Below are 26,121 nucleotides of genomic sequence, written 5' to 3'. Positions count from 1 at the left end.
GGGAGGGAGGGAGGGAGGGAGGGAGGGAGGGAGGAAGGAAGGAAGGAAGGAAGGAAGGAAGGAAGGAAGGAGAGATTTTATTTGCACACAGGGCAGATTTGAGACTTTAAATCTAAGCTATTTTTAAACAATATTTATGTAGTATCACCACCACCACCACCACCACCACCACCACCACCGCCACCACCACCATCATCAGTGGTGTGTGTTTATGTGTGTGTGTAGTTAGAGTGCACAATTGCCACACACATATATGGAGGTCAGAAGATAACTTTTAGGGGCCAGGCCTCTCCTTCCACCATGGGTTCCTGGACTCAAGCTAAGGCCATTAGGCTTTTGTGGCAGGTGCTTTTACCTACTAAGCTATCTTGCAAGCCATTTTAAATATGCCCAAATGACCTGGGGGAAGCCATGCCTGAAGAACTTGAAGTAATGGAAATCAACCAAGACAGAGGGATCCTAACAAGGAATGACATGTATGCTCTGGGGTTATGAAGTACAATAATGATCATAAAAAATGCACCTACAATCTGTATTTGATCAGGCAGAAGAAAGAATCAGTGATTTTGAAGACAAGTCAATTGGGGTTCTCCAGGCAGACAGGCAGACACACACACACACACACACACACACACACACACACACACACACACACGATGAAGAGAAATGACTTCAAAGACCTACCGAACTGTCAAGCATACCAACTATGCATAATGGAATGTTCAGAAGCAGAGAAGGCATATGAAGAAGTAATGACAGAAGCCTTCTCAAACTTATGAAAACCATCAACTTAGTCCATCATCCAAGAAGCTCAACAGCATGTAGACAGGATGCACTGAAAGAAGCCAATAGTTGGACATGCAGATACAGCCATGAGAGACAAAGTACTTTGAAAGCACAAAGAGAAGAGAGACAGCTCACATAAGGGATCCTCAAGGAGACTAAGCTAATTTTATACCAGAAACCATGGGTGCCAGAGGCAGTAAGATGGCATAGCCACAGTGCTGAAAGAGAAAAGGAAGTCAAGTAAAAATTCTCTATCTCCAAAATGATACTTTCCAACTAAGGGTCAACTAAGATATTTCCAGATCAAGAAACTGAAAGACTCTCACTGAGGTGGGTATGTCCTTCTGAGAAGTACTAAAGGGAGTCCTTCAGACGACCACAAGGGAACCAGATAACATGAATAAACATGAATGAATAAAACACACTACAAAATTATACACTTAAGCATGAAAAAGAATATACATGCACTTTAATTATAACTCCTTTAAAATAAATATTTTTATTATTTGATGATTTCATACATACATATATTTCGGATCATTTTTACCCCATCTCTCCCCCAACCCCTCCCAACACCCACTCCCTCTTCTCAATACCCTCTCCCAACTTCTTGTCCTTTTTGTGTTTCTAATAACCAAGTTCAATTAGTGCTGCCCATATATCTGTGAACATAGGGTCATCCACTGGAGCATGGTTGACCTCCAGTGGCCACATCCTTAAAGAAAAATGGTTCTCTCTCCCTAGAAGCCATCAGTAGCTTCAACTGAGGGCAAGGGTTCATGAGCACATCCAGCTCTATGGTGATGCTGACTGGCTTGATCTTGTCCAGATCTTGTACAGTCAACCACAGCAGCTGTGAGTTCACAAGTGCAATGAACCTGCTAGGTTCAGAAGATGCTGTTTTGGCCCAGTCCTCCTCAAGCTCTGGCTCTTACAATCTTAACATCCTCTCTTCTGTGACAGTCCCCAAGTTTGGTGGTGGGGTGGGGTAGAGTGAGATATAAACATCCTAATTACAGATGAGCAACTCCATTGACATCTACTCTCTGTATGTTGGCCACATCTAACTCCCTTTAAAGGTCAAACTAAAGGGTGAGTGCATAAAACAACATAACAAATCTATATGAAAGGTTCGGGACATATGAAGACATAACTGTTGATAATAAGATATATAGATCAACATAAAGAAGATGAGAATAGAGGTATACAGAATCAGAGTTCCACATCTTAGTAGAATTAAGTTATTCTTGATCTAAATGTATTATCATAATGGAAATGTTCATGGTAACCCTCATTGCAAGTACCAAAAGGACATATTTTTAAAATAAAGCAGATAAGATAATTAAATGATGAACCAGAAAAAAAAGGTAGTGATGGAAAAACAAAGAAATGAAATATATATTAGGTATAAGAAGAAAATAGCAAAGTGGCAGACAATCTTTTCTTATCATTTAGATTAAATGCAAACAAAAATTTGCAATTAAAAGATACTGGAAAATATATTTAAAAAAAATGTGCCAACTGTATGGTGTGTACCAGAGACTCGCTTTAAAGATACACAGATTGGAAGGTAAAAGAAAAAATATACATCATGTAAAACAGCAAATAAAAGAGGGACCATGAAGACAAAAATTTGTTACTCTTCCAAAGGATGCCACTATAAACTGAAGATGTCATGGTTTGAATATGTTTTACCTAGCAGAGGAGCCCTCAATACACGAAGCAAACAGATCTCTAAGAGTAGCAGCGGTAAGGGCAGCTTGGAGTTAAATATTTGGCCTCCATATCCCAACCCCAGAGGAGCTTGAAATTTTACCACTAGCGACTCATTCATTTGACTGGAAGCACTGCCTCTCTTAGAGTTCTCTGTTCAAGCAAGTGAGAGCTCTGGAGCGGCTAAGCTCGTTAGCACCTTAGCTGAGACTGGTTTAAGACCCCTGGAGCAGTGCTCACTGTAGAGACAGTTAAGCCATTTGGCAAAGTTCATACACATGATTAAAGGGTCTCCTGAGGAGAGTGGGGAGCCCAGAATTAGATGAAGAAAGGGACAGAGGTGACTAAAGGGGAGAGGAGAAGAGAGACCTGCCACAGGGGAACATGAAGGCCAGCGAGGCCCAGTGAGGCTAAAAGAACCAAACCCCAAGCAGAAGTGAAACACCTGGGATACTGGTTTGGTGCAGGACTTCCTGACTTGGCAACTTAGGGTTGTGGGTGGCAGCAGACACAAAGAATCATGGGTCAGCTAAGGGCAAGAGAGAGAGGGAGCTGTGGGACTGTCATGAGGCAAGGTCACTCATAGTTAAATAGCCATGGACTGGCCCCAGATTTAAGTGGCTGCCGCAGTCCTGGAGAATGACAGAGGGGAGAGGCAGAGACTGGGGCCTGGAATCAGCAAGGACCATTGCTGGGACACAGGCCCTAGCAGGAGACCCAGGAATCCTGGGAGTCCGTGAGAAGAAATGACAGCGAGGTCAAGAACAAAGTCACCTCTGACTCGGAACCCAGCCAATGGGCTGAACAGAGAGATGTCCAAATGAGCCAGTTCTGGTAAATGTGCCCGTTCTGGGCAGATGACTGGAAAGTGGGTTGCGCTGTGACTCCAGGCTACCAGTGAAACCAGGTCCTGGTACCGAAGGCCTGTGACATAATAGGTACTATAGTGAGTTCTTCATGGCTATTGCCTGTATAGCCTGTAATATGCCTCTTGAGCTCTATGTGAGGTAGACATTGAAACTTTGAGAGAGATGAGCAAGAAAGGTGGCAAATCAGCAGGAGTGCAAATGGGATGGAGACAGAGGGTCTCTGAGCACTCTCTCAGCCTCAGGGCCAGGGTTAGCCTCTGAGGGTGGCTCTGAACCACGTAGTAGTATCTTTAAAAGAGTCAGGGAGAAGCTGAGAGCTGGGGACAAGGGACTCCTCAAGCCCCACCAAAATCCATATTCTTCTCTTTTCTTTATAGTGGGGCTAAAGAAAGAAACAAACCAAGGTCTCTCTGTCCCTGAGAACTCCCTGACCCCATTCCTTCTACTCCTAGTCCTCTAGATTCATGGAACTTGTCACATGTCCAAAGGTTTGGTGCCAGTGTTCTCCCTCTCTCCTCCAATCCCTTTAAGGCCTCTTATTTACGAATGGTATCCTTAGTTGGGATATCGTGCTGGGCATTAAGGCATCAGGGGGCCCAGAGGATCCCCGTAGAGTCTGCAGGTCCTGTGCATTCCAGTCCCATCTCTGATGGTCAGAAACAGAGGAACTGGCCACACTGTTCATGGCCATCCAACCTTGTACCTGACCTGCACACACACAGAGTGGGCACCACTTCCGAGTGGCTCCCATGCCCCCTCTCCATGCTCCAACCCACAAACATAACCATTGCCCTTCCTTCCCCTAGGGAAAGATCTGAGCCTTAGCTCTGGCGCTAGCCTGTGAGGAAAATAAGTATGTCGTCAGAGTCATCACAAGTCATCCTACGTATCCTAGCAGAAAGCTGGCACGCATCAAACAAACCACCTTTCCTTTAACTGATGGGGAAGGGGTCTGGGGTAGGAGCCGGCCTGTGGCGAGTGTGGACCTCCTCAAGACACGTGGGCATAGGTTCTGTTAGCATCCTACACTGGCTCTCTGGTCCCTGCAAATTTTAGATCAGAAAAAGAGAAAAGCCTTCCAAAAGCAGTTAGGCATGATGGGCCTCTCGTTCTTTGAGGGGTCTGCTGAAGAGTCTGTACAACATGCCTCGGAACTCTAGCTTGCTGCTTCTCCTTGCTTACGTGGCTATGTGGAGTTTGTCCTTAACATTCTATCCTCTTATGTGAACCACACTTGTTGGGTGTGGGTCCTCGGGCCAGTGCTTGGTTCTTCTGCCGAAGAAGAGAAAGTGTCGGCAGAATGTCAATCCCGTGTGAAAAGCACCTTTTGCGATCTTTCTAGCCTGCCTTCCATCTAGGACAAGGATGCATTTTCCAGCACCCAGACATTTAGTGCTGATCAGAAGCAGGGAATGGACCCTGGCAGGGTTCAGGTCATTCCCTGAAGCCTAGCGCCCTCTGCTGAAGTCACCAGCTAGAGGCAGCTCACCTCCCAAGCACCTGCAAATTGCCACTGTCACAGCTACATTTTAAAAGCCAGTACAACCTCCTGGAATAAAAGAAAATGCAATAAAGGAAGCCGATAATCTCAGACCTAGTGTTGGACGCCATTCCCCTCCACATGCCCGCCTGTCAATCTGCCCTGTAAATAATCAGATGTGATTTTCCAAAGAGATACCTCTTTGGAAAAACCCTCAGAGAAGTGGTTTCTGTGTGCGGCATGCGTCTTAGAAATAGCCACTGTCTTTAGTCTCAGATGTCTTCCCCCCTTTGGTTTTCTTCTTCAAAGTGAAGTAGGAATATGCACGCTGTGTAACTCTAGGCATGGAGCTGTCATCCACTGTTTACCCTGGAGCCTGGGTTGCAGGGTCCTTAGGAAGCACACTGCAGAGACCTACAGGCACAGATCCAGTGAGTGCAGATGGAGCTGGGAGAGGCCTGTGAATCTTGTGATTCAGGAACTCTGGGAGAAGCTGAGAGCCCCGGGAGCCACCTCAGGTGTCTCAAGGTCAGTGACCTGTGTGCCGAGAGCAGCTCTCTGGTTTCGGAAGAACTGGCGCCAAAGCAAGACAGGCCACCCCAGCATCACCCAAATGGCACATCTTTGGCCTTCAAGAAGCAGCAAGTTGCCCCTGCACTGTTGTCATGGCAACCACAGTGCAGAACCTCCTGAGGGCATGGGGAGAGGAGAAGGGAGGTGGAGAAGGCACGTGGTGACTTTTCTGGAAAAGCCCATCTGCTCCTTTCTTTCAGAAAACCACACTGGAGGAGGGGGAAGGAGTGGGTATTGGGGTGTAGATGAGAAGGGGGGAGCAGATTTCAAGACACGGAAAAGGCAGCCTTCCTGGCTGCAGGTGTTTCCTTCCATTAGGGGAGGCAAGTCACCAACAAGGACAAGGCAGAGCAGGCCTTGCTAGGTGTTGCTGTATATGAGCCCAAGTGCTGGTTCAAGTAGCCATGTGTCCTTGGGCTTCGAAGGGCTGCTGGCTGAAGGTGACCTTGGGCATGGGCAAGCTGGCTGGGGCTAGGGAACTACTGTCAGCCACAACAGGATTTCTTCTTGGCAGGGGGGCCAACCTGAATAATGTCCTTCCTCACTGTGTCCTCTTGCTCCTTGAGTAATCTGGACAGTGGAGGGTGGAGGGAAAAGAAGAGATGGGGTCAGCAGCAAAGTAAAGGCTAAGTTGGGTGCTGGCACCGTGGACCAGCAGCCCTCCCCTGAGCACCAGTGTCTTCCTCTGACAACACAGATGCATAACTAATTTTGAGGACAGAGAGCCCGATCACTTTGGATTCTTAGAGACACCTCTGCTGGGAAGCTACCCTAGACCATCTTGGCAAACCTCTGTGCCTAATAGCACTCTGGTCCCTCTCTTGGTGACTCCATCATACAGGGTCACGTGCATTTGCTTAAGGACCAAGACTTTATCCTGGTGATTCTGCAGGCGCCACCGTGACAGCACATATCTGAAGCTCAGCCAATGTTCACGACTGGTGGTCAGCTCTGCAGAGGGCTGGTGCCTGTGGCCACAGCCCCAGGTTAAACATGAAAGGTGAGGGGTGCCAGCAACAGGGCAGGTCTTGTCTCTGCTCTGTGCTTCCCAGGCACTTTCGCCTCCTATGTCCCCTTTGGTGTTCATAACCGGTTAGCAGGCAGGGAAGTCGTGATTGATTTGCTTACATTCCCAATGTCGTCAGTGAGTCAACGGGCAGAGAAGGGTCTAGAACTTTCCTCCTCAGTATATGACATAACCCATGGACAAATACTTGTTCTTGAGTCTTAACTGCTCAAAGTCAAGTATTTTCAGACGCCCTAATATGAGTGCTGGGTGTAACATGGGCACCATTCAGTACTTGTTGGATGGAGGGATGGACAGAAGCTTGAGCATTCAAAAGACTCCTGGTGTGGTTTGCTTTGCCTAGTTTTTGGTGTAGGCAGGCTCTTGGGGACTGAGTCTATGTAACTGGGCCTTTCAGCACTGCCCCTGCCTTTCTGTGGCTGCCCTGGGTGCTTCCCTCTCTCCCAGCCCCACTTTTCTCTAGTTCCTCACTCTCCACCCCAAGAGTCCACTTGTTCCCATGCTGGCCCTCAACTGATGCCACTGTGATACCAGCCAGTGCTAAGGGGGGGCTTTTTCTTTCTAGTTTTTTTAAACCTTTTCAATGATTCTTTGTGAGTTTCACATCATGCACCCCAATCCCACTCATCTCCCTGTCCCTTCATAGCCACCCTCTACCCTTGCAACCTCTCCCCCAAAACAACTTCTGATGGGACACTTTGCAGGCATATTTTCTGGGCAAATGGCAGCCTCCGAGATGGAAGGGGACTGTGGTAGAGGTGACAGGAAGGAACACTATCTCTCCCCCAACTACTGTTTCTCCCATAAAGTCCTGGTTCTGCCTCTGCAGTCAGGGGGCTCAAGAGGGCAAGAAGCCCCTGTGTGGCCGGTATGGGGGCTAGGGATGGTGGGTGGACATCACTGGCTGGCCATACATGGGCTCAGCATGTTTCACTTATCAAATGACTTTCCTACCTGGCCAGGTGGAGCAGGGACTCTTTGGTGTTGTGACCCGAACAGGCGCTGCACTCGTAGAAGATCAAATTGTTCTCCTGGAATCACAGAGCAGAGCGGGTATGTGGGGGGAACTGGAAGGACCGGGGAACCAGAGGAAGCTGAGGAGAGAGCCGTCTGCTTCTATCTATAACCTTCACCTCCCCTCCTGACCTGGCTGGTTTCTTCCTCCTTGTGCCCTTACCGGATGCTAGCTCTCTCTGTAGCTACCGGCAAGCTACAGCACTTCCACAACCACCACCACCTAGCGTGGCCTTGTGCTTTCACACTCTCTGAGACTCTGTCAAGGATGTACTTGATGGTTTCAGGTTCACACCAGCCTTGGAAGCAGGTAGAAAGGCCAGGTCAGGCAACACTGTTCCCACTTTCCAGGCAGGGAAACTGAGTTGAGAGAAGCAGTGTGGCAGGTCCACTATGGTCTGGCACTCAACAAACAGCAGGGCTCCCCTAAAGCCCCTCTAACAGGACACCATTCTTCGGTGGACCTGGGGCTCTAGTAAGATCATGCTCTGGCTGCCCAGCTGTGAGCATCGGGTTATGGGGTAACTCGTCACTCATCGGGCAGAGGTGGTGCTGGGACACGGGGGCTTTTAGCCAAGTGCTCCGGGCCCACTGGTCACCTCCATTAATAAGCCACTCGTTCATGGTAACAGTGCTAATGGAATCGAGCTCTGGTCTGGATGCTCTTTAGAGGTTGGTGTCCACGGTAACCAGGGGTGGCTGAGCGTGCACACTGAAGACTGCAGCTCGGGAGGCTTTGAAAACAGCAGCTTCCAACTCAGTTGTCTTCGTCCACACCCAGAGGCCCAGCTCCAGCCTATGCCCCTGACCCCACATCCTCATACCTTACTGTCTTCTTTCTGTCCAACACTGACTCTGGAGGAGCCGCTACGAGGATGGAAGGTGTAAAAAGAAATGCCCAGGACCTAGACCTGGAAGACATAATGCCTCCCAGCCTCAAATGCTCTCCCTACCACTGACATACTTGGAATGAATCATTCAACGCCTGTCTCCACGTTTGTTTTTGAACAATTGAAAAGAAAATAGATTAGGGGGTCTGGCCCATTTGGTAGAGTCCTTGCCTGGTACGCATGAAGCCCGGAGTATGATCCCTAGCACCGTGTAAATAGGGAGTGGTGCACACATCTGTAAGCCCAACACTTGAAGATAGAAGCGGAAAGATCAGAGTTCAAGGTCAGCCTAAGCTATATGAGATCTTGTCTCGGTATGAAAATAGAAAATGTGAAAGAATATAAGAGAAAATTGGATGATGATGATGATGGTGGTGATGATGATGGTGATAGTGACGTTGATGATGATGATCCAGGCCTATGTTCTTCAGATGAAATATTTTCATCTGGATTCATTTGGAAATCCAAAGTTTTTAATTTTAGGAAGGTATCACGCATAGATACTAAATATTGCATAATGCCCTTAGTAGATCTGTGACAGCACCCTATCATCAAATACATGAATATTTCTTCAGTGGGACATTTGGATATTCAGTAGAGTGAGATAAAGTCCATAAATGGCTTCATGTCAGTTCCAGTCAGATTTCCTGCTAGATAGCATAAAAAACAAAGGGAAACAAACAAACAAACAACCCTCCTGTCTTCAAAGGATTTGGGTTTCAGAATTGCGCACATGTGTCTGCTCGGGAACCCTGCTCAGTCAGGCCCTTCGTCATCCTCCTTTGGTTCTTACCATCTGTGCTTACCTCAGGCTCTGAGGTTAAGTCCTGTTTTGACTATGAAGTTCAGGAATCATACGTCACAGGGCTGCTGGGTACCCTACCTCCCAGGCACACAGGTCCATGAAACCAGAAGTGAGAAGAAAGCCTAGGAGGAGCCCTAATCTCTCCTGCCCCTGGTCTGTCCTGCCCCTGGTATGCACTGTCCCCCCATCTGCCCCACCCTCTAATTTCTGCTGGGTCCTGCAGGTCCTGTTCATGGGCCCAAAGGTCCAGAATCTCTCTTCAGTTTTTCTTCAGTTCTCAGCTTTGAGGTTTCATCTTCTATCAAAACCATTCTGTGGCAGGGTGGTCCACACCACTGCCTGGTGGAAAGTGAGGTTTTCATCCTCAGAGGTGATTAAGCAGAGATACAGATAGTGGAATTCCAGGATCAGAGCGAGATTAGAGAGATTCCAGTTTTCTCAGGACACAAGAGCTTCCTCCACACAAGAGGCTTTAGGACAGTTCTCCTGCCTGGTGCTCCCCAAGCAGCCTGGTCTCACATCTGCACCCCTCTTTGCAGTTGTAAATGCCCCAGTACCCAAGATGCCCCAATTGCTTCCCTTCAACAGGGCTTCCGCAAGTTCCCACCAAGGCTCTTGGGCTCACTCCTGAATGCTGGGGGTCCCCACCCTGTCTAGAAAGAGGGACATTTGGGCTTTATACCTTGGCGAGTTGCTCTCCCAGGCCCCGGGGCACTTCCCGCTCCTTCTCATTGTCAAGTTTATTGCCCAGCAGCAGGACAGGAATTCGGTCTCCCACAGCTTCCTGCAGAACAGATCATTCCCTCCACTGAGAGAAGCCTCCCTGGATGAAGCCAGAGAGTGGGCTCACGGGGCTACCTGGAAAGATCCAGGCTCATGTGAGAATGAGCCCAGCAATGGAGAGTGAGGTCCCTGCCACCCGTGAATGAGTTTGTCTGTTTCTCTCCTCCCCTGCCCCCCATCCATGCAATGGTCTTTTCACCGCCCTTGTTGGCTCTTGTTTAAAGCGCCTTGATTTCCCACCTGGGCCGAGGAGGATCTGGCAGGGCTATGGCCAGCAAGGATGCCAACAGGGCCGTGCATCCAAGGGATCATGCACTCCATCCATGACTTTCAGTACCACTGAGAGCCTTGCTAAGTAACCAGAGCCAGTCTGACCAATCAGAACAAACCTCAGATATTAGTCAGCGGAGGCTGGAGCTGATCTCTGGCTGCTTGGATGAGAAATGGTATCTTGAGCTTCTGTGACACCTGAGCTCCCTGGGGGACATCTGAATCTGAGCCACTCCATAAGTGGCTGCTGTGAGCCTAATTGGGGGCAGGTGCTCCTGGACTCTGTTACTTGGACTCCCACGAGGCCCAGCTTAAGGAAGAGCTGCCGTGGCAGCTCTACTTCTCTGGCCAGAAGTGACTTCATGCAAGGTGACAACTGTGTTATCTCTTATGGTGGCTGTAGGATATCAGTCATATCCTGGGGGCTCTGCCCTATCTGCAAAAGGGGGTGCTACACGTACATGCTCAACAGCAGAACAATGGTCCAGGGACTCGCAGCCGTGCAGTAAGTATGGCGGCGTTCACGTGTAAGAAGGTTGTTACTTTTACTTTGTGAAATACTTAATTAGGGGCTGTTAATCATAATTTGGTAACGAACAGTTACTCACTGGGGCTGAATGTTTTGCTAAATAGAGGGGCTGTGGGACAGTAGACACTTAAGAGCCTAAGTTACGGCTTTGCCAAAATGTCTCACTGCTTTGGCCCAGCGTCTCGGGCAAATGGCCAAAGCCTGTCCGATCGGAACACCTGCTTTAAAGTTTAAATGCAATTACCTCGGAAATTAAATCCCCCATGTTTCCTTAATCCACACACTCATTTTTACTGCAGCTCCGTAGGAGAAAGTAATTCTCCTTTCCTAAATGGGGATGCCAGGCTCAGAGGGCCACCATGGAACATCTGGCCACAAAGCGAGAGAGATGAAGGGCACTTAGCACACAGGTCGGTCATCCTCTGACCTTTTTTGCCCAGGGTCACATTTCTAGGAACGCTCTGTTCCTCGGAATGTTACTAAATGGAAGACTCTAAAAATGGCACCTGCTGAGAAGAGGGTAATTGGTGATCACGATGATGTCTCCTGTCTTCTGACCCACCAGAATTAATGAAATCACATGGGTAGTGGATAAGTAAATTGTACCATCGTTCTCTTATTCCAGAGCGAGAAACCCAGTTAACAGCGAATCCCGACTGCTAGTACCCCTGTTAGCTGAGTCTTAGTTAATGGGAATGCCCCAATCCAGCCTGTGGCTGCAAAGGCAACAGAAAACTTATGCAAAGAGCTTTTCACATAAAAGGAAGGAGAGAGGAGGATGCAGGGAGCTGGGCCAGAAGACTTGCTGTTTAGAGCGCACGAGAGAGAGATATTTGTAGACTTATGTGTGAGGAATGACTAAGGTCTGTGGGATTTTCTCGACATGGAAACTCTGAAAACATGAGCATCAGAACTGGAATCTTGGGACAGAGCTCCAACTCCCGTTTTATCAGTCGGTGGAATGGGTCATGGCTCTAACTCCTTTCCTCGAAAAGGGGAAGCCCGTCGACACTGAGTGTCTGAGTGGGATGGGGCAGGGCCCAAGTCTCAAGCCTGATATGTACCCTTTGCAGACAGAATGGCATGCTGCTCTGGGGGAGAAAGGCAAACTTCCTTGAGATCCATTCCTAGACAGAGAACGGGGAAAGGGGGTTTGAAGAGCAGAAAAATAGTCAAGCACCCGACTGCACTTCACTTCCACCTTTTGCTTGCTTGTCTATTGCACACACACTCTGGGTAGCTTGCTTTCCCTCAGTGAGTTGCCCTGAAAACAGAGAACAAGGCCCAGCTCCGAGATAAAGGAGACTCCACAAGGCTAGAGGGGGCACTAACTGTGACAAGTCCTCATCACTCTGGCCCATCACCCACAGAGTCATGAGGAGGCTTGCCTTTGGATGTCTGTCTTGGGATCTGCCCTGACTCCAGAACTACCTCCTTTATTCCTAACTAGGTTTTCTGCCCGTCTTGTACTACTTGGTACAAAGAGACACATAAGTACCGATTAGATGTGGTAACGATTTCCTTTTAAATTTATCATTATTTTGGTGCTGGAGATGGATGCAGGGTCTTTCCCATGCAAGGCTAGCACTTTGTCACTGTGCTATGTGTCTGGCAGGACATCTCCTTTTGAAAGTTAAATGGGTGCCTCTGCTAAGCCTGGGGAGACTTGGGTGAGCAGGTCCACCTTATCCTCTGGAGAATGCTGGAGAATCCCAGAACATGCACCACATAATGTAGGCCTTAGCTCACTGGCCAGGCACACATCTGTCCTTAGGAGAGTGGGCACTGCTACCTTCCCTCTGGTTAATTCCTGTAGTAGCTCCCGTTCTCTGAGTCTCTAGTCTCTGATATAGGCCTTCTGAAAAGTCTCTGTTCTAGAATGTTCTAACAGAGAAACCTCTCTACATTTTTGATCACCACGGTTGCCTTTCTCTATATTTGAGTGCAATGGAAGATAGATTTGTTGAGATTTAACATCATCCATCTCTAACTTTACAGAATAAGAGCTGTCAACTCAGCAGAGGACTGTCACTCAGCCCAGGGTGTGCAGCTGCTGGGTTGAGCTGGTGTCTGTGTGTCTGTGTGTATGTGCGCGCGCGCGTGTTCACACACTTGTGCACACACACATGCGTGGATGTGGACGTGTGAATATTTGTTTGCTGGAAGCATGAAGCAGCACTTAGCTGAGAGAATGCAATTTCTCTCGAGCAAGAAAAAAAATTTTTTTTCTCAGCACATTAAAGCATACCGTTAAGCTAAGAAAAAAAATGGCTGCAAAATTATATCTTGAGGGTTTCCATATTTATCCATCCACCCTCTGGACTATGAGTCAAAACAAGATTTATTTGTACAGTTCGTTTTGAACTGCCAGCACTTCAAGTTGGATTGTGGGGGTGGGGGGATCAAACTGCTGTTTTTGCTCCCTGCTGTACACTGTCACCAAGGACAAAGATCACAGGCTGAGATTTCACTTGCGACCAGGAAGCAAAAAGGAAGGGGGCCAGAACCTCTATGGCTGAAGAATCGCTCTACTTTGAGGTAGGAGCAAGAAGGTCTGGAAAGGAGATAAATGTACCTGTGCATTAGCAGATGTAGCATGGGCCACGTGAAGAGGAGCAGAATGCAGAGTCCTGGGCCCTGGGTTATAGCTGCGCTGCACCTCACAAGCTGTGGGTGCCCTTGGACAAGTCACTTCCTCTCTCTGTTCTCCAAAGTGAGGTGCATGTTCGAGTGCGTGCGTTCGTGTGTGTGTGTGTGTGTGTGTGTGTGTGTGTGTGTGTCTGTGGTGTGCATGCTTGTCAGTGTGTGTGTTGTGTGTGTTGTGTGTTGTGTGTTGTGTGTGTGTTGTGTGTTGTGTGTGTGTTGTGTTCTGTGTGCATGCTTGTCTGTGTGTGTGTGGTGTGTATGCATGCTTGTCTGTGTGTGTGTGTGTGTGTCTGTGGTGTGCATGCTTATCTCTGTGTGTGTGTGTGTGGTGTGTGTGAGTGTGATGTGTGTGCATGCTTGTCTGTGTGTGTGTGGTGTGTATGCATGCTTGTCTCTGTGTGTGTGTGTGTGTGGTGTGTGTGAGTGTGATGTGTGTGCATGCTTGTCTGTGTGTGTGTGGTGTGTGCATTCTTGTCTGTGTGTGTGTGTGTGTGTGGTGTGTTGTGTTGTCTGTGCATGCTTATCTGTATGTGTGTATGTGCATACTTGTCTGTGTTGTGTGTGTGTGTTGTGTTGTGTGTGTATGCTTGTCTATATATGTGTGTGTGTTGTATGTGCATGCTTGTCTCTGTGTGTGTTGTGTGTGTATGCTTGTCTGTGTATGTGTTGTTTGTTTAGCTCAGAGATGCTGATCTATACAGTTTCACCTCTCCATCCATTCTTTTTTTACTTCCTTAATGTATAGACCTTACTATATGGTGCTATCTGAATGATTAAAAAGCAAAAACTAAATATGAAGTTCAATTAGCAGAACAGACATTGGAAATTTACAGCCTAGACCTGGGTGACCCGCCAGCCCACATTTCTGTACCCAGGTCTGTGTCCTCAGCCTGCTTCAGACTCTCAGGGATCTTCAGCTGCCTAGGTTGTCGTGGTCTTAAGGAGGCCATGTGCCATGCCCCACTGCTTTCTTCTTCAAATTGGAATAGTGAGGTCCAGTGGTGATGAGGTCCACAGTGAGTGGGCGGGGGATGGAGAACTGGCAGGAAGGATGGATGGCTCTGACTTCCTGAGTCTCATGGTCCAGTCATCATGGGCTATGGCTCAGCCAAGCTCAAGCATATTCTGAACAAGGCCTGCAGGCATCGTGGAGCTGCCCTGGTGCAGGGAGAGCTGGGAGGGGGAGGCAGGGCAGGAGTGGTGGGGACAGAGCCGTCTCTCCTGTGCGTTGTCAGAGAGCGACCCCCAAGGACTCTCTCTGTTCTTGGAAGAATGAAGGTGGAGCCTAGCAAGAGGTTTCAGGTCACTAAGAAGGGAGTGAGGTAGTTCTTGAGAGCCCCTGGTTAGTTGTTATTATTAGTCTTTTTGAGACAGGGTTTCTCTGTGTAGTCTTGTCTGACCTCACTTTGTAGACCAGGCTGGATCCCAACTCACAGAGATATGCCCACCTCTGCCTCCCAAGTACAGCGATTAAAGACGCGTGCCACCACTACCCGGCTCTGATTTAGTTCTTGTAAGAGAGTTGTCATACAGAGAGGAAGTCAGGCTCACCCACTTCCCTTTGCCCCACCTCAACTCCCTGCTTTCCACCCGGATGAGACCCGCCATGGGGTAATATAACTAAGAGGGTCCTGCCAGGGTGCAGCCAGTCCAGGTACCACAGCCCCCTGGTTGAATTAGATTTTCTTCACCTGTGGTTTCTTTAGGTATCTTGGCCTCAACATAAGAGCCAGAGAGTAATTCTCTAGCTGTTCTCTCATATGTCAGGTCTCTGATTTCCGTCAAGCTGGATAGGTCTTTAAACACTCTCATTCCTATGCCGCTGCTCTGTCGTGTGTCCTCTAAAAGCTCAATGTTATGCCCTGTAGCTTTTGCACAGGGCCATTAATACAGGGTCCTGTTCTTCAGTGAATTGTTGGCCCAAGTATCAGGGCCAGGAAGTGGCAGGGCTGAGAGGATAAGTACTTCTTTTCCAGGGAGCTGCGTCTCTTTTCCAAAGCACCTGTTCCCTCCCCCATAACCTCTTCCAGACCACATCTTTCCCATTCATGGCAAACGCAGCAATTTAAGGCCTTGTTCTCCAGGCGTCAGGTGGACTGGGGGGTGGGGTGGGGCACTGGGAACAGCTGGCCACCACTCAGTTAATAACAAGACTTCAAGCCCTGAAGACTGTTATTAAAGCTCCTCCCGCCCTCCTTCTCCAGGCAAGGGAGTTGGCAAAGTGCTCCGAGCTCTTTGAAAGAAATAAGGTTCTCCACAAATATAAAGTACTTATTATTTTCAGTTCCCCTCAGATCAAATTAGGTGTCAAGTTTTAATCTATCACCTGACACCTCTGATTGCTGGTTGCCAAGGCAGAATGACTTAGCTTTTCAAGAATGGGGGGGATAATTATATCTATGATGCTTCTTTTCCACACCTTCAATGCACACTCAACCATTGGCACAGCCTCCTACACTTGCCCCTGAACCCTGAGCCATGGAACTGGATGCCCTTCCCAGGGCAACCCCTCAGGCACACGGCCCGTGTTCAACAATGTCCTGGCGAGGGGTCTGGGGTGCTCGGCAAATGACTCAGAGCCTGGCTCTTTGGAGTATGTAAAGAGCAGCACTGACCTCCATGTAAAGTTGGGAGGAATTTGAAATTGCATTCCCTATGCCTACATCCAGGAGTGGGTTTGCCTTTTAATAAGACTTCCGGGAGACTCCCATGGTGTTTTTCTGCATTTCCAGGCCCTGGAATGGTCTGTTTACAGGGAGGGCCTTGCCATCGATGTTGTTCAGGTGAGCCCACTGCTCAGGCTGGGTCACACAGGGTTCCTTTAGAGCTCGTCGGAACCTTCTGTCAAACTTGTTACAAAAGACAAACCCCAAACTACAAATTCTCGACATGTAGATGATCCCAGGTTAGTGGTGTACAATTTACCACCTCAGCCCGGTGTCTAAGACCATGGGTGAGTCAGGGGTCCTGTGGGGTGCCTGCTGACAACCCCTTCCACCAGGGGGAGGTACACTCAGTACATGGCCATGTGAAGAAGGCCCAGTCACATGCTACGTCTGCAATGATACCTTCTAAGAGCTATTCCTGCTCACCAGAGTCAGCCTGCTCTCCTCTCTCTGGACAGATCCCGGAGCTTCTCCAGAAGCCCTAGAGACTATTGACAGTCCCAGTGACAGCAGAGAGCACAGTCCTGTGTTTGTCTTCCTCACCGCCATACGTACCAGGCATTGGGGCTTCCCAGCTCACAGCCCAACTTGGATGTGTGTGTGTGTGTGTGTGTGTGTGTGTGTGTGTGTGTGTGTGTGTGTGTGTAGGGAAAGAAAGAATGGTCTTGGAGAAGTGGCCAGCTCAGTTTCTTCATCCTGAGATGAAGTAATGGGTTCCACTAGATTATACCAGACTGAGTCTTTCCAGCGGAATCCCTGTTGTCTAACCACATTGTATGCAGACCTCCCGTGTGCAAGGCTGGAAAAAATGCTGGGTAGGTCAGACTGAGAAAGGAGCATGTAGGACCCTGAACTGTGAGCACCGAACCTTTCCCTGCTGCCCCGCCCCACTTTCTAGGAAATGTCAGCATGATTCTAGGGCTCCAAGGACAGAAGCCTAAAAACCCCACTGGATTAGATCATCGCTAGTGTTTCTTTCGGTCCTGCCAACATCACAGGAAGAGGAGGATGATGATGGCGGCAGCGGTGGTGATGATGATGGTAGGAGGAGGAGAATCCTGTCACAAATTTCAAAGTCAAAGATCATTTGCCTCCTCGATTAGTCCCATGAAGAGACAACCTAATGCCCGATGCCATTTCAAAATCCAGCTCTTCACATTTGCAAGTGTTTTAGGGACAGGAATTTCGAGAAATGATTTGTACTAAGCAACTGTCTCAGGAACTCTTAAATCTATTTAAGACTCCAACTCCTTCATTTTCTTGGTAATGGGAAACAGGTAGACTGGCAGCTGAGAAAGGGTGTGGTCCAGCTGAGAGATGCTGAAGAGAGGCAGACTTGGGTGGAAGAAGTCAGATGTCAGGGGCAAAGGGTAGGAAGAAACCTGGATGGGCAGGCGAGCCTGGGATAAAGTTGTGAGTGTGTAGAGGGTCAGAAGGGAGAGTGGGGGCACAGACAAGAGTCTGGCAAGCCCAAGAGCTGCCAGGAAGGGGGCTGCTCACCTCCACGCTGCTCAGCCACTGGCGGATGGACAGGAAGGATTGCTTGGCTGTGAGGTCATACATGACAACTACGCCGTCAGCCTTTCTGAAGAACTGTTGACTGATACAGCGGTATCTGCCATGGGAGAGCCACTGTCAGAGGTGTGCCTTCCTTGGGAGCCCTGGGCTAGCCTGGGACCTGCAGGGGCAGCTCCTCACCTCTCCTGTCCAGCAGTGTCCCACAGCTGCAGAGCCACCTGCGCATTGTCCACAGTGACCGTCTTCACTCTGTAGTCGATGCCTGCAAGAAGAAACAGTCCTGTGAGAGCTGCACTGGCCATGGGCACCCTCAGTCAAGTCAGGAACCATGGCCGGGAGTCTTCCCTGCATAGTGCCTAGGGGATGGTGTGGGAAAAGGGACTGAGCACTGCCCAGGGAGGCATTAGGCTGGAGTTCTGATCTTGACTCAGACTTAGGGCTTAATGATGTCACCAAGCCTGTCTTTGCTGTGGGCTCCTGGCTGTATCATCACGCACCTCTAGGACACTGGATGAAATTCTGCCATGGCCCACGCACAAAAGCAACATGCAGTGAGCAGATGACTTCCTGGTTGGGATAACCATACATTGGTTAAATCCCTCCTTCCTCTGCAGCTTATCCCTCTTTACAGAGGTCATCTGCAAAAGGCTATGGCAAGCAAGTAAGTTTTCTGAAGACGGCCCACAGTTTTGCATGGCTGTGATGGGTGCGCTCTGAGAAGCAAAAATAAACTTCTTCCAAGGATTGCTTCTTGCTCCTGATATGCCTTTGCTGCCTCTCTCACGAAGTTTAGTGAGTTCCTGGGTATTTACCCATGCTATTGGGCAGATCTCCTGCAGAATCGATATGAAGATGTACTTTCATTTAGTAGTGCTACTTAAACAAGTTGATGGTTTCGTAATTCCTGATAATTTTACAGAACTCCTAAATCCATACAAGTAATCTCAAGCTCCCATCTAGAATAAAAGCTGCAAACAGAGCCCTGAAAAGCTTCATGTGCCATGGACTAATTGCATGAGGAAAAGAAAACAGGCTCGGAAGACATTAATGATCAAGAAAAACATTCATTCTAGGTCAGGTCCAGGGATGAGGCCACAGGTGTGCGCTATGATAAAGCCAGGCCAGGTAAAACCATTGCTTTAAACCTCTGAGGAGCTTATAGAATGAAACACTGCTTTGAACTTATTATCAACATTCTTCTGTAACTCCCTTCGGTGTAACATTTTATCTATCGGGTGATTTCTTTCTTATATGGAAGACTTTTGTCTAAAAAGTTATAAAAAAATTGAAAGCAAAAATGAGGGTTCAATGTAGCCCTTTTCTGCTTCATCCAGCCTGTTTGTGTCTGTGCGGTGTGCCTCCCCCTCCCCCTCCCTCTTCTCTGGCTCAGGAAGAGTAAACAAACTGAGACTCTCACCTGACTAGTTAGAGGTCCCTGAGCTAGAGTAAAAGTCCAAGTAACTAAGTTTCTTTTCTTAATCCCCTGCAGCTATCAGCGAGTGTCAATTGCCTGAAGCCACAGCTTTTGGCCCCAGGAGAGCAAAAGAGAGTTAATTGCCAGAAGCCATGAGCTTCTGGTACCCAGAACAGTGAGAGTTCAAGGCTAGAGGTCATCAGCCTTTTTTGTTCTTTGTCCAATGCTCCCTCCTTAGTATCTAAATGTTGGGGAAGGACCCCTGTGCCCTCGTTCTCTTTTGGTGAAACTACTTTCAAGATGTCCCTAACAAATTTAAACACACTGAGGGATCAAAGCATATGTAAATATCAAAGGATATTAAAATATCGGATAACCCAAAAGCGTGTGTGGAGGAGGAGTTTGAAGGGGAGGACAAAAGGAGGATTGGGGAGGTTGGCAGGTAGTGGAAAGAGCCTAGAGGGAGTGGGAGAGTGGGACAAAGGCAGAATTCACCCTACAGAAGGGTCTAGGACTCTTGATGATCACCAAGTCATTCATGACCATCTCTCCAGCTGTGTGGCCATTCCTGGGCTGGACTACTCAGAGGGGCAGGGGCAGGTTAGTGCTGTGCATTCTGAAACCCCAGCAGCCGTCAGAGCTGAAAATCTCAACACAGGTTCTTCTAGGATTGGCCAACCTTATGGCTTCTCTGAGTCACAAAGTAAGACGGATAATTGTCTCGGGCCATACATTACATACAGTGAGGTATGTACAATGGATTGCGTGCACACACACACACACACACACACACACACACGCACACACACATGCACACGCACATGCACACACACGTGCACGCGCACATACACACGCACACAATCAGGTAATATTTTGAGGAAGTTTGTGATTTTGGTGTTGGTTTGCATTCACAGCTATCACAGGGCACACATGGACCTCTGGTCAAGGGTCGGACACCCCTGTCATAGACCTTCCTCTGTCCCGTGATCTTAAGAATGCTCAAAAATACAAAGATGTTTTTTAAAGCCTGATTATTCATGGCTCTTGGTTGCAGAACTTGAAGGCATCCCTTTTCCCCTTCACAAGGACCCAGGAGGTTCTTGCCCTGCAGGGAGGAGAGCAAGGGTCAGAAGCCTGAGCAGAGGCAGGAGATACTTGGCCATTACAGAAAGAGGCGTGATGTGTTAGAGGTCACCTCAGGCCCGTACTTCACAGACAGAGACAGAGACAGGAATGGATTCATCTGGGATCAGAAAGAGAGTAGAATGTTTTTACTATATTTTTACATTTTCCTCCATCCTTCAGTGTCCTCAAGACATCCATGAGGGTTATAATTTGCATGCCTTTGAAGATACATGCATGCTGGACACACACACATACATACACACACACACACACACACACACACACACACACACACACACACATACCATGGATGAGAAACTACAATCAAGGTTCCTCCCATCCCTGGGCTAACATGAGGCTCTTCCCATCACTGGGCTGGGCTACCATGAGGTTCCTCCTATCCCTGGGCTGGGCTGCCATGAGGTTCCTCCCATCCCTGGGCTGGGCTATCATGAGGTTCCTCCCATCCCTGGGCTGGGCTATCATGAGGTTCCTCCCATCCCTGGGCTGGGCTATCATGAGGTTCCTCCCATCCCTGGGCTGGGCTGCCATGAGGCTCTTCCCATCACTGGGCTGGGCTATCATGAGGTTCCTCCCATTCCTAGGCTGGGCTATCATGAGGTTCCTCCCATTCCTAGGCTGGGCTATCATGAGGTTCCTCCCATCCCTGGGCTGGGCTGCCATGAGGCTCTTCCCATCACTGGGCTGGGCTATCATGAGGTTTCTCCCATTCCTAGGCTGGGCTATCATGAGGTTCCTCCCATTCCTAGGCTGGGCTACCATGAGGCTCCTCCCATCCCTGGGCTGGGCTATCATGAGGTTTCTCCCTTCCCTGGGCCGGGCTATCATTGGCTCCTCACTCCATTTCCAGGCCCTTACCAGGAGCACCAGCTTCCTAGGGCTCCCCTTCTCCCAGACAGCCCATGGCCATGTGTGTCCATCAAAACAGATGACAACTACCTGCTGCTGAACTGGGAACAGGTCTTCTTAGTTAAAAGCATGGGAGGGAGGGGTGTCCTTCACTTTGTTGAAGCTCTCTTTCCTGCGTTCTTGCTTCTTTTAAGCAACCAGCTGTGGATATTGCACCAGCAGGGCCAGACCTGAGACCACTCGGAGCCCCTGGAGTCCAAGAACAGAGCTTTCTCTTACTGACATGGAAAACTGGGAGAAGGCAAGTGGATGTTCCTGGGGGCAGCTGATCTTGGCTGTCTCCAGTAAGCCCTCTCTGTCTCTCAGCTGATGACTAGAAGAGGGACAAGGTCTTTATTTTGCAGGGGCCAAGGTAGACAGAGGGCTGGACAGATGCGTTCTGTGCTGAAGGGCATTTCTTTTTGCAGCATCAAACAGTCAGCTGGGGAAGCCCACCAAGGCTGGGTGTGCAGCTAGACAACACAAAGTAAGGATGGAGTGACAGCATCCAGACACCATGACAGGAGAACAAGAGTTCACTCAACAGAAGCAGTTAGCATAGTGTGGGGCCAAGGGGCCTAGAATAATTGAGTTAAGACCATCTGGAACTTAAAAGGAGACCCAGGTTCTGCCAATGCCCAGCAGTATGACCTCGAGGATGTCATTTCACCTCAGTTTTAGAGGCTCAGATCTTGAATGCTAAAGGGGATGGAGATTTGACGAGACCAAATCGGAGGTTCACAATCTCTAAGTTCTGCTGGAACATTCGAGGTTGGCCTTGAGATATCCTTCAACTTGTGACCTGATTAGTCATGGTGGTAGAAGTGCTGCAGCAGTGGTGTGAGCTAGAGTTGAGCTGAAAAGTCCCAGGAAGGTGACATTGGCCTTTATGGAGAAGACGGGCCAGGCTGTCACTACTCAGGGAGGGTAGGATAGGAGATATGCAGGACATACACATGCACAAGATGCAGAAGCACCCTGGGGTGCTTCAGGAAGTCTCTGGAGGACAGAGGGTGGTCAAAAGATAATGGGGTTCTGAGCAATGATTAAAATAGGGAGGTTATAAGCCAAGCATGGTGACTCACACCTTTAATACCAGCACTTGGGAGGCACAGGTGGGCAGATTTCTGAGCTCAAGGCTTGCCTGGTCTACAAAGTGAGTTCCAGGACATACAGGGCTACACAGAGAACCCCTGTCTTGAAACACCAAAACAAACCAAAAACAAAATGACAAACAAACAAACACAAAAATGGGGGTGGATGGGCTATGAAGCAATGTGGGGCCTGAGCACTGGGGAGGAGTCCTGACTTCTGGGGAGGCTTAGTCTCAGATGCTCACTCTGACAGTGTACCTCTGTCCCTCACTATCTAACTGGATGCAAATAGAACATTTCCAAGGGTCTTTCGAGCTCCAGTTCAACAGAAATTGTCATTTGATGTCTGCAGGTCCCCACAGGCCCAAACATCTTCTCTGGAAGGATCAGGTGGGATCTTGAGGTGGGATAGGTAGGACCCACGAGATGCACCTCATAGTCCATACAAGTAAGGTCACTATGTCACTATGTTCTCACGGAGTACAGGAGACCAGGTGAGCTCAGAGGAAGAATCCAGTATTGGTTGCTGAGTGGAATCATACCTGCTGCTCTCGACATGGGGTTGGCCAGAGCTCTGGATGGGGGTCAGGCTGCCATAACTCTTCAGAGCTACATAATCCCTAAAGAAGTTATTTTGGTGGCTGGTGTAACAGTTGCTCAAATGCGGGACAAGGCGGGGCACATTAGTGGCTTTAGAACTTGCCTAGCTGCAGCTCTGGTGTGTTTGGGAACCATGATAAAGGACCTAATTTTCGACCTTCAGTTTGTCCTTGTAGGATTGGAATAGGAACACCCCCCCCATTGACTCATACATTTGAATATTTGTCCCATAGAGAGCACCTTATAAGGAGGTATGTACCTTTTGGAGTTGGTATGGCTTTGTTGAAGGAAGTGTGTCACCATGGAGGTGGGCTTTATGGTTTCAGAAGTTCAAGCTCAAGGCTCACTGTCTCTCCTGCTGCCTTCGAATTAAGATGTAGACCTCTCAGCTCCTTCTCCAGCACTGTGTCTGCCTGTGTGCCACCATGTTTCTCACCATGACAGTAATGGACTAAACCTCTGAGCTATAAGCCAAATTAAATGTTTTCCTTTGTAAGAGTTGCTATGGTAATGGTGTCTCTCATAGCAACAGAAACCTGAACTACGACAGGCTTCTTCCTAAAGGGTAGCTATTTCCCACAATGTGTGGTGGCCTCCTGGGAAGCACAAATGGGTCAGTCTTCCTCTTCCTCAGAACCTTCTCTCTCAGGCCTGGGGTTGGAAGTGGAGTTGGACTTGACCGTACTATCAATGACAGGTATGTGGCTTAGAGATGAGCCCATGACAGAACCCTGACTTTTGGGACCCACACTGGAGCACCCTCCAGGAAAGCCATCCTGTTTGCCTACAACCACTGTGGTACCTCTCCATGGTTAGCACACTGGATTCCTCTCAAAGGCAAACTAGGTCAGATTGTCCTGGGTTTAGAGCCAGTGTCCATTCTGCTTCCTTTCATGATGCTCTGGACTGGGATGCCTTCTGACCTTATGTGGAGTAATGCAGGAGTTGGAGGAAGATGTAACAGCACAAGAAAAGGCGCCTCAGTAAGAACAGGGAACTGAAGCATGTAGGAAGAGACCATGGGTAGGAAAGATGCTAGAAGAGCGAGTTCAGGGTGAGGGGAAAAGGCTGACTCTCCACAGGAGAACCCAGGGGGCTTTGGATGTCTGCCCTGAAGAACTAGTTTGTCAGAAACTAATGGTATGGATGGTCTAACCAGAGACCAGGCCTTGGGAGCACTGGGGAGGGGGAACCAGTATCTAATCCTTTCCTTTTCACATATCAAAGAGCAAAGTGGGGCTGTATCCTCTTGAGATCCTAGAGCTAGTCAGTATCAGAGTCAGAATGAGAACCTAGGATTTCCAATGTCTCACTGAGACACCCCAACCTGTCCTGCTCCTAACCCCTGTCCACCTCTAAAGGCAGAAGAGGGACCCTACCATTCATGAGTTGCTATGTGCACACAATACAACACTGTTGGGCTACCATGGAACCAACTAGGTGATGTCTCCTGGGGAGTGTCAGCACTGATCGTGGAAATGTGAATAGGGCTCCTCATCTCTCTGGACCTCAGTTTCTCAGTCTATCAGTCTGATCACAATGTGAAGACAGGGGGCAACAGCAGATATATGGTCATGGCCAATGCTCGGATTATAATACTCCATTGACATGTTCAGTTGGCTCAACAGTTCCGCTAAAGAAGCTTGCAAACATTCACACTTCATCTCCTGTTCAGTGACTTTGGGCAGAACAGTTATAAGCCTCTCTTTGAATAAAACATTATCCCCAAGTGGGAACACACTCAGCCATGATCATATCATAGCAGCCGAGCCCAGTACGCTCCTACAGCTCATTCCTAATGACTCCCAGCAGAGACGGAGTCCATGTCAGTGAGTAAAAGATGCCTTGCAGGGTGCTGTCTGCACATGCGTCTACAGGCCTAAGGGCAAGGCAGGCAGGAGTAGGCTCATAGCAAAGGTGGGGTGGCAGGGCATGGCTGTGGGGGAGTTCCCATCAGATCTGGGGAAGCATGAAGGTTCAGGGCCCTGCTGATTGTAGGCAGAGCAGAGGACTGGTGAGATGGCTCCGTGGTAAAAGGTCTTGTCTGACAACCTGAGTCTGACTCCTACCCGCACAGTGAAAGAAGAGAACCACCTCCCACAGGCTGTCTGCTGACTTTCTTATATGTGTTGTCATGTATATGCATGTTTCTCTCTCTCTCTTCCTCTCTCTCTCTCTCTCTCTCTCTCTCTCTCTCTCTCTCACACACACACACACAATGTATACATACATATATGTGTATGTATACATACATATATACATGCATGCATACATATATACGATTAATTCTTTTTAAGCGAGGCAGACATATCATAACCTTGGTCAGGGCCCATAAAAGACCTCAAACTCACCTTTGTCAACCTCCACTCCCTAATACCTACCCACCCCATGCTCCCCTCCCAACCCCACTCATACATCATGAGCTTAGCAGCCCAGCAGTGTCAGGAGAGACAGGTGCCTCCTTGCTCCTCCTAGCCCTCTGAGGAGCAGCCCCTGCCACTGTTTCTCCCATCAGCCCTTCATTTCCTCCCTGAACAGAGAACTCACCTACAGTGGCTGCCATGCCTGGGGAGAATCGGGCCTCGCAGAGCCTCCTCAGGAAGGATGTCTTCCCTACTGCAGAGTCGCCCACAAACACGATCTTAAAGAGCCGGTCGGGGGCTGAGGAAACCCTCTCCTCCTGTGGATGGAAGACAGTCTGGTTACCTGTTGGGCGTGACCACTGGCCTCTGCTGCTGCCAGGTTGCCTTTTATTATCACTTCAGGGGTCCACTGAGACCCCAGCACCAGGAAGGCCACTTCCGCCCCAGAATGAAGTTAACATGGTCTTGGAACATAGGGCTCCTTCTGGCACAAGCAAGAGACCATTAGGAGAAATGACAGCCTTTCACATACGCTCATACTTGATGGGGCTCTGGGACAGGCAGGCCCTGGCTGATGGAGTAGATGGGCCAGGCACATGACCAGTTATTGGGAGTTTTCCAATCGTGTTTCCAGAGCATTAAGGTTAAGAATGAGAAGGGGGCGGGGGTCCAGAAAGGAAGGGCTTAGAGAGAAGGCAGAGAGGAAAAGCGTGCTGGGTTTGTTTGTTTTTTTTTCCTTGTTGTTAATTTTTTTTTTTGGCTGTTTGTCTTTTGTTTTTTGTCAACTGGACACAGATAGGATCATATGGGAAGAGGGAACCTCAGTGAGAAAACGTTTCCATGAAAAAGTCTATAGTGCATTTTCTTATCCATGATTGTTTTGGGAGGGCTCAGTTCACCGGGAATGGTGCCATCCCTGGGTGGCATAAGAAAGCAGGTTGAGCGAGCCATGGAAAGCTAACCGGGAAGCAGCATTTCTCCATGGCCTCTGCTTCAGTTCCTGTTTTCTAGTTCCTGCCTTGACGTCTTTCCCTGACTTCCCTTCAT

At 48.8% G+C, this 26,121-nt stretch overlaps 1 protein-coding gene across 4 annotated transcripts in view; it reads right to left on the bottom strand.

Annotated features, from left to right (window-relative positions):
• Positions 1 to 1,221: 1,221 nt before the first annotated feature.
• The window catches only part of Cracr2a (calcium release activated channel regulator 2A), a 113,963-nt gene continuing 89,063 nt past the window's right edge, over positions 1,222 to 26,121 (bottom strand). For 2 of the 4 annotated variants that reach the window (NM_001431846.1, NM_001431847.1), the window contains 6 exon segments: positions 1,222 to 5,991; positions 7,403 to 7,479; positions 9,840 to 9,941; positions 17,552 to 17,666; positions 17,750 to 17,831; positions 25,259 to 25,391. In NM_001431846.1, coding sequence (NP_001418775.1) covers positions 5,907 to 5,991; positions 7,403 to 7,479; positions 9,840 to 9,941; positions 17,552 to 17,666; positions 17,750 to 17,831; positions 25,259 to 25,391 — 594 coding nt within the window. In that variant the 3' untranslated portion in view covers positions 1,222 to 5,906. 4 annotated transcript variants of the gene reach the window in all.

The sequence above is a fragment of the Rattus norvegicus genome, chromosome 4 (assembly GCF_021556685.1).
Source record: "Rattus norvegicus strain SHRSP/BbbUtx chromosome 4, alternate assembly SHRSP_T2T, whole genome shotgun sequence".
In the NCBI taxonomy this organism is placed as follows: Eukaryota; Metazoa; Chordata; class Mammalia; order Rodentia; family Muridae; genus Rattus; species Rattus norvegicus.
The sequence above is the reverse complement of the archived record's forward strand: the minus strand, read 5'-3'. Positions and strand labels throughout refer to the sequence as shown.